General features: G+C 58.7%; 1 protein-coding gene across 6 annotated transcripts in view; it reads right to left on the reverse strand.

Annotated features, from left to right (window-relative positions):
* Positions 1-7,134, reverse strand: part of TAF1C (TATA-box binding protein associated factor, RNA polymerase I subunit C) — an 8,810-nt gene extending 1,676 nt beyond the window's left edge. Inside the window, exons 1-13 of one of the 6 annotated variants that reach the window (XM_024735767.1) lie at positions 6,989-7,101; positions 4,528-4,770; positions 3,307-3,388; positions 3,028-3,125; positions 2,863-2,952; positions 2,694-2,767; positions 1,851-2,089; positions 1,638-1,754; positions 1,436-1,553; positions 1,278-1,349; positions 999-1,134; positions 718-861; positions 39-213 (exon numbers count right to left, since the gene is read on the reverse strand). In XM_024735767.1, the coding sequence (XP_024591535.1) occupies positions 39-213; positions 718-861; positions 999-1,134; positions 1,278-1,349; positions 1,436-1,553; positions 1,638-1,754; positions 1,851-2,089; positions 2,694-2,767; positions 2,863-2,952; positions 3,028-3,125; positions 3,307-3,388; positions 4,528-4,665 (1,483 nt within the window). In that variant the 5' untranslated portion in view covers positions 4,666-4,770; positions 6,989-7,101. Of the gene's footprint in view, positions 1-38; positions 214-717; positions 862-998; positions 1,135-1,277; positions 1,350-1,435; positions 1,755-1,850; positions 2,090-2,693; positions 2,768-2,862; positions 2,953-3,027; positions 3,126-3,306; positions 3,389-3,767; positions 4,504-4,527; positions 4,771-6,988 lie in introns of those variants that run through there. The other 5 variants (XM_024735769.1, XM_024735765.1, XM_024735766.1 and 2 more) reach the window with 5 other exon arrangements.
* Positions 7,135-8,156: the final 1,022 nt, after the last annotated feature.

The raw sequence follows: 8,156 nt of genomic DNA on the forward strand, positions 1-8,156 counted from the left end.
CACCCTCCTGCCCGCCCCCCCGCCTGCCCGCCCCTCACCTGCGATGTGCAGCAGCTGCAGCTCCCCACCCTGGCCTGCCAGGAGCAGCGGCCGCGGGAGGCCTGTGCGGGGCGGGGGCAGCAGCCGGGCCAGCAGGGGCGCGGAGGGGAGGCCGTGGTTCCACTTCAGCAGGGGCACCAAGGGGAGGCGCTCATCCACCAGGTAGAGCGAGAACTAGAGGCCCAGGAAGAAGACAGAGGGGACGTGACTGAGGAGTGGGAGAGAGGGACGGGACAGGTCCCCTGGGTGGCCCCCTCCGGGGCCCCATGTGGCTCTCAGGCTAAGTCTCAGCACTCCAGGACCGGCCCTGACCACCTGTGCAGCGTCAGCTGCCCAGCCCCGCACAGGAGGCACCCCCGAGCAGGTGGCATCGTCCCCTGTCCTGATGGCCTTGCTGGGAGAAGGGCTCTCGAGAGAGGCTTTCACCCAGCCTCCCCCAACCTCACCTGACCCTGGCACATACGCCTGAGACACACGCACTAACACCCAGGGTCCTGAGGGGATGGGGTGGAGCCAGACCTCCTCTCCCCTTCCGGACACGGGGGGACTGTCCAGCTCTGGCCATTGCCCCCACGCCCACGCCCACGCCCTTCCCCCTTCCCCAGCAGCTGTCCAGGACTGTCTCCAGTGACCGCCTGCGATGGTGCAGGACGGAGAAAAGGGGAAGGTGTCGCTCACCTGGGTGCAGATGAGGTGGAGCGTGGGGTGCAGACACTCGGGGCCGCACTCCCCCAGGTACTGGGTGAGCAGGACCCGTTCCCCTTTCTGGCACGACGCTTCTGCCCCTCCACGAAAAAGCAGCAGACCACAGCCCTGCGGGCCCTGGGGGACACGGCCAGGTCAGCGGCCCACGGTCCGCCACCTGCTGCAGCTGGCCCAGGGCTCGCTGGCCCTGCAGCTCATCACGACCTCTCGGGGGAAGCCCCCCCCCCCCACCAAGGACCTGCTCTGTCCCTCACCTGAGTGTCCACCATCTTCACTCCGGTGCGATCACCCACAGTCAGCACTCGAGGGTGGGCGGTGAAGTCTGCCCAACGCCAGGGAGAGGGGTCCCGGAACACAAGGGTCTCGGGGTCCTTGTAGATTTGCTGCAGCCTTGGGGAGACAGGCCAGCCATGGTGGGGAGACCGGCTGATGGGGGGAGGCTGGGGTGACCTGGCCTGGTGCCCAGGCCATGGGCCGGGTTCTGCGGGAGCCGTTGGTTGGGGTGGAGGGTTTTTATGGGGAAGGGGCGTTACCCGTCCTGGGGAGTCCACAGACAGATGGCTCCGGAACGGCTGCAGATGGCCAGCTCTCCAGGCAGGTGAGGGCTACAGGGCACACACGTGATGAATGCCGGGCCACCCCCTTCTCCCACACCCATCTCCACGGAGACCAGCCTCAGTGAGCCCCTCACCTGAGGCTGATCCCTGTGGCCCCCTTCTCGACCTGCAACACCTGGAGAGGGGCCGGCTGCCCCTGCTTACTGACCTTCCACAGGGCACAGTGGTAGTCAGAGCGGACAGCCAGCAGAGCTGAGGGATGGAGAGGGTCAGGGTCAGGGTCAGAGTCAGGCAACAGGTCAGTGAGTGGACGGGGGAGGTGTCTATGGGCCTTACCTTCTCCCTGCACGGTACGGGTCACCACCTGCCGGACAGGTCCCCGGAGCCGGATATGGCCAGGGCCTCCGAGAACCCGGGGCTCACTGCCTGGGGTCAGGTTGACCTTCTGGAAGTCTGGGCATCTCGCTAAGGATAAGTTCATGCGTTATGGCCACTCAAGGCTCCCAACTTCCCACCTGTCCCTAGAGCATGCCCAGCGAGGGAGGATACAAAGCCTGTCCAGGGCGCCTCCTGCAGGATAGACCAGCTGCCCAGCCCCGGGCGTCCTGCCGGGCACCCAGGCCAGCGCGCCCCCAGTGAAGGCGTCGTCCAGGAGCAGCTGCTCCCACCGCAGGGCTAGCTCCTCATGCAGCAGCTCCCCCAGGAGGCTCGCCACTGACGTGCTGAGGATCGGGCCCCCAAGGATGGAGAACCGGCGCTGGCGGTGGCTGAGGTAAGCCCAGGGACAGCTGGGGGCGAGAGGAGGGGGGTCAGGCTGTGGGTGATGGGGAAGAGGGCGGGGTACCTCCCAAGGGAGGCCAGGTGTAGCAGACGCATTCTCGGTCACCCTAGAACTTCTTCCTCTGGGAAACCAGCCCACCCGATTCCCGTGCCGCAGTCACATGATCCAGGCCCGGCCACAGGGATCGGCTCACGGTGGGCATGACACCCAAGCCAAGGCAAGCCGACCACACCGTTCCCGGGACTTCTGCTGGTGCCTCAGGAAGGACACTAGCCCTTTCCCTGGAATCATAAACCATCCTGCTGCCACTTGCAAACAGTCTGTCTAGGAATTAAGCCAAGCAGAGGCAAGAGGATGAGAAAATAAAGAGGTAGAGCCCTATTAACATCTGAACACCTGGATGCAGCCATGCCTGTAGTGCATGAACTTCCATTCTATTTTCCCTTACGTGGCTAGTGCAGCTGGGCGTTCTGTATGGGGCAGCGTGGCTCATGACTGCACGGGGGATGTGGAAGCAATTTGATGGAAACCAGCATCCAGGCCCTGGTTCCCTCCATAGCCCCACCACCAGCTAGGCACACCCATCCCATCCTTTCTCACTAGCCACTTGCCCCCAGGGCTGGTGTCCACCGAGGTCCTGGAGTAGCCTCTTCACGCTGACCACTGTCTTCTTCTTAGAGCGGCTCTGTGTGGAAAGGCCTCGTCAAGCTCACATGCCCTAGGGCTTACCCCGACGGGAAGTGGGGAGCCCCCTCTCCTGGCTGGCCAGGGTTTACTCACCCGTGCTCCCTCCAGTTTGAAATTCTCCAGCATCAGCTTCCCCAGGGGTGCAAAGGCTATGTCCCCATGGTCCCACAAGAACCGGCTGAGCTGCAGGAGGAAAGGAGGCCAGGTCACTAGGCACAGCCCCGGCTGCGTGGCACTGTCCGCCGTGGGGCCGCTTACCTGCTCAGTAACGTCCAGCACGGCTTGGGGCTGTCTACGGAACTGGTAACCTCCCCGGAAAAGCAGATCCTGGGCAGTCACACCGGGGTCCCAGGGATCTGAGGGGAGAGTAAGGCTGCAGAAGGGCCCGGAAATGGAACCAGGTGTCCTAGGTGCCTGGAGGTGCCAAGGGCCCTGTAGGGCAGAATTAGCAGGGAGAAGAAAGGCCTCGCGCAGGAGCTGGGGGAGAGGGGCAGCGGGGAGCAGCTTGGGAGGGGGCCCCAAGGCCGAGATCCTTACCAGGACCGGGAGGCAGCAAGGGCAGCGGTCCAGGGGTGTCCGGCTCCCAGAGCAGGACCTTGGCCACGTGCGGCGCCGTGTTCTGAGGAAACACAACCGTGGCCACAACAGAACAGTGAGTGTGCGCCGGGCCAGGCGCCGTCACCCACTCTTGTCTTTTATTAACTCATTTAATCCTCCCAAGGCACCGGCCAAACTGGTACTCCCCTGCATCGGCAGGCGGACTCTCAACCACTGCGCCACCAGGAAAGCCCCATCGTCACTTTTAATGATGAAGAAAATGGAGGCACAGTGAGGCCGTCCCTTGTCCCAGGCAGCAGCCACTAAAGAGAAGGCCTGGGATTTGAACCCAGGCAGTCTGACTTCAGTCTGTGCTCTCGACCTCCAGGCTGCACAGGCTCTTGCAGGCGCCCCTGGCCTTTGAGTCTCACTTACACTCAGGAGACCTTGTGGTCACTTACTTGGGACGCCCACAGGCTGCTCCATCCCACTGCGGGGCTGGCCTGAGACAGCTCAGCTCCACACCTGGGGACGGAAGAGCAGCAGGCAGGCGAGCAAGGCTCCCGCAGGGGCGGATCTGACATAAGCCCTTCCTTGTCAAGGGAGCCCCTCCCGCCCAATGCCAGCGTCTCTTAAATTCCTCGCCCACTTGCCTCTGCCGGGCGTAATCCTTAACCAGCCTGTCTCCAAGTGGCAGCCAGATAGCTTAGGCTTCCGGGGAAAGAGCTGGTGTCCTTCGTGTCCCAGATCTCCCCTCCCCTCCCCGCCTCACCCCTACTGTACGGTTTCGGCATCCTTCTGGTTTCGCTCAGAGCTGTTCTCACTTTGTAATGATTTTATCCTTTGGTCTATTCACTTGTCTATTCTCACTCAACCTAACTCTGTTCCACGGGGCTGGGAGCGCATCTGACTTACTCACTCTGGATTCCCAGGGCCTGCTAAGGCACCTGGCACATAGTAGAGGCTGTTCAGTGAGTATCTGTTGAACAAATAGAGGAAGAAAAGATGGGGGCCAACAGCTCCCGCTCAGTAAACCCTCTGCGGATGGCAGGGCATCCCAGGTCCCCAAAGGAGGGGATTCTGGCTCAGCCTGTGTCTTAGCAGATTTGTGCCAATGCCACCCCACTCTGCACTCCTGCCAACTGGTGTGAATGCTAGGATAGGGGGGCCAAGGGACGGCACCCACCCCGCAGCCACCAAGGCTCTCCCTGCCAACCTCACCTCAGAACCTTGGGGCAGGGACTCCGGCAGGGTCAGCGCGTCTCTCCAGCTGCACATGAAGGACACGTCAGGGACATCGCTCAGGCCAAGGGGGCCAGTCGTAAACAACGAGGGCGGGAGGGAGCTGGGGAAGTCCATCCTGGAAAACAGGAACCACCCTGGCCTTCCTCAGAGACCTGAACCTGACAGCCACTTCCGGGGTTCCTGGAGGGCGAAGAGCACCCTAAGAGGAGTACAATTTCTCTGGGGAAGCAGATAACAAAGAAAAAAATGACTGTGTCGCCTAACGCCTGATAGTAATAAGTGCTACGTTAAAACCAACCAACCAGCCAGGAGGGAGGAGATGGTGGTGGCCGAGGGGTGTGGTCTTAGCATCGTAAGAAAGTGGCGCTCGGCATACCCTGAGCTAACGACAAGGCCGCTGGGAAGAGGGTACAGCAAGTGCAGAGGTTCTGGGGCAGGAAGTGTGTGAGAAACAACTGGACAGCCATGGACCGAACTAGGAGGTGAGTGACAGGCCGAAGTCAGACAGGTGGCGAGGGGTCCGCTTCCAGCATGCTCTTATGTATTAATTATAATTACACGTTCATAGACCACACACCCCACTGAATGAATGTGTGTTTCTTAGGGCATGTGTCAGCCTCATTCTAATTGTGGTTTATAGGTACAGCCTTATTTCTTCTTCGAGACTGCTCTCCAGGGGCAGGAACTGTATCTGATTTATTTCTGAGTTCCTGGCATCTGGCTGTTGCGGCCATTCTCTTCCACAGCAGGAGAGGACAGTGGCGGGAATGCGTCTTTTCACTGCAGGACCCTTCCACACTATCTCTCCGCTTCAAAGGAACACCACTGCCCTTCCTACCCACCTACAAAATCCTCCTCATCCTTCAGATTTTCAGTCAGGAAGCCTCTCCCAGTTCTCCCAATACCATCCCACAACACCCTGCATCCCTTCTCCAGAGCACGCATTGCAATGTGGGATTAGATATTTAAAGGTAAAGCCATTTAATTCCAAACTGCTCCAAGAGTCCCCATGGGGAAGAGCCTTTATCCCCAGTGCCTTGGTACTTACTACATGGCAACAATCAGTACATAAAAACTGAAGGAACAGGGCTTCCCTGGTGGCGCAGTGGTTAAGGGTCCGCCTGCCAATGCAGGGGACACACATTCGAGCCCTGGTCCGGGAAGATCCCACATGCCATGGAGCAGCTAAGCCCGTGGGCCACAACTACTGAGCCCGTGCTCTAGAGCCCGCGAGCCACAACTACTGAAGCCCGTGCACCACAAGTACTGAAACCCGCATGCCTAGAGCCCGTGCTCCGCAACAGAGAAGCCACCGCAATGAGAAGCCCACGCACCGCAACGAAGAGCAGCCCCCGCTCGCCACAACTAGAGAAAAACCCGTGCGCAGCAACGGAGACCCAACGCAGCCAAAAATTAAATAAATTTAAAATAAAAAAATTTAAATTAAATTAAAATTTAAATAAATAAATTTTTAAACAAATGTTACTCATTGTTCTTTTTTTTAAATTTTATTTATTTTATTTATTTATTTTTGGCTGCATTGGGTCTTCGTTGCTGCGCGCGGGCTTTCTCTAGTTGTGGTGAGCGGGGGCTACTCTTCGTGGCGGTGCGCGGGCTTCTCATTGCGGTGGCTTCTCTTGTTGCGGAGCACGGGCTCTAGGCACGCGGGCTTCAGTAGTTGTGGCTCGCGGGCTCTAGAGCGCAGGCTCAGTAGTTGTGGAGCACTGACTTACTTGTTCCACGGCATGTGGGATCTTCCCGGACCAGGACTTGAACCTGTGTCCCGTGCACTGGCAGGCGGATTCTTAACCACTGCGCCACCAGGGCAGCCCTAAAACTTTTTTTAAAAAACAAAAAAAACCAAAAACTGAAGGAACAAATCCAGGAATGAATGAAGGAGAGGAAAAAGGAACCAAACAGCCTCAAACAAACGCAGGCAGGCTGAAGTCGCTGGTGGAGCCCACGACCTCAGAGAAGCCCCGAGAGGAGACAGCCTCGACTTCCCGCCCTCGCCCTGGGCTCTCTCGGCCCGTTTAGACCGCCAAGGCTGCAGAGTCAGTCGGGTCTGCATTCATGCCAGGCCGGGCACGACAAAAAGTGCGCCTGCAATGGGATGGGAGAGGGGATCCGGGCGGCTCTTCCCCTCAGACATCTACTCGCCCACTCCCTCCCTATCCACCTCTTCACACTCCACCTCCAGGCCCCAGAATTTCTACCCAACAATAACAGAGGTCTCGCATCAAGCGCCGTGCGCCAGACAGCTGTTGCTACCACGCTTTACATCGGTGGGATGTTCCCCACTCCATGAGCCAGCGGCTGCTAATACCCCACTTTGTAAACCCTGGGCGACTTGTCCCAAAGCCACAAAGCTTGGCGCCCGTGGACTTGAGCAGAGCGACCTGCCTCTCCGTCCCGTCCGGGCGGCGCGCGTACTTACGTGGCCCCGGCCGTTCCGTGCTCGTCTGGAAAACGAACCTCCGCGTGACGCTCGCCTGACCCTCGAGCCACGAGGGAGCCCGAGAGTGCAAACCTCGCTCCGTCGCCCTCGACAGGACCGCCCCACAACGGCGTTTCCCCGTCGCTTGAGCTGGGACGGAAGTGCTCCCTGAAAGGCAGGAAGTCCCGCCTCCCAGCCTGGCCTCACGGGCGCTCCAGAGCGCCACCTCCCGGGCGGAGGGGGAATGCGAGTGCAGGCGGCGCTGTGGGCCGTAGAAATCAAATGCCTTCAAATCCCAATAGCGAAGTCCAGGTTGACGGGCGTGCGAACCTCACCTCTGCTTAACTAACTTCCTACTTTACAGAACTGTTGCATTAATTCACTCAACAAACACTGAGCACCTACTATAAGCCAGGCACTTTATTAGTCAGTAGGAATCCTACTGACTGTCTTTATATCCTGTGAAGCAGGCTTTCCAAATAGGAGTACAGGTACTGCGGGGAATGCATGAGGCTTTCCCAGTAGTCAGGCAAATACAGCTTTAGGCACTGGTTCCCAGATTCTAGCATGCATCAGCATCAACTGCAGGGTGTGTTAAAACAGAGTTTCTGGGCTTCCCTGGTGGCGCAGTGGTTGAGAGTCCGCCTGCCGATGCAGGGGACACGGGTTCGTGCCCCGGTCCGAGAAGATCTCCCTATGCCGTGGAGCGGCTGGGCCCGTGAGCCATGGCCGCTGAACCGGCGCGTCCGGAGCCTGTGCTCCGCAACGGGAGAGGCCGCAACAGTGAGAGGCCCGCTTACCGCAAAAAACAAACAAACAGCAGAATTTCTGATTCAGTGAGCCCGGGGTGCGGCCTGATAATTTGTATTCCTGAGTTCCCAGGTGACGCTGATACTGCTTGTCTGGGGGCCAAGCTTTAAGAGCTACTGTGCGATCATAAATATTACCCTTATGCAGCCCAGTAGTTTTCAGACCTGAGCATGCATCAGAATCCCCTGGAGGGCTTGTTATAACCATTTGCTGAGCCACACCCCCAGCGTTTTCTGGTTCAGTAGGTCTGGGATGTGATCCAGGAATTTGCATTTCTTTTTTTTTTTATTCAACTTTTTTTCATTTAAATGAATTCCTCTTAGAATTTAGTCCCAGAAAAAAAATTTCTCCTTACAAA

Source organism: Neophocaena asiaeorientalis, unplaced genomic scaffold (assembly GCF_003031525.2).
Source record: "Neophocaena asiaeorientalis asiaeorientalis breed wild unplaced genomic scaffold, Neophocaena_asiaeorientalis_V1.1 scaffold40, whole genome shotgun sequence".
Lineage (NCBI taxonomy): Eukaryota > Metazoa > Chordata > Mammalia > Artiodactyla > Phocoenidae > Neophocaena > Neophocaena asiaeorientalis.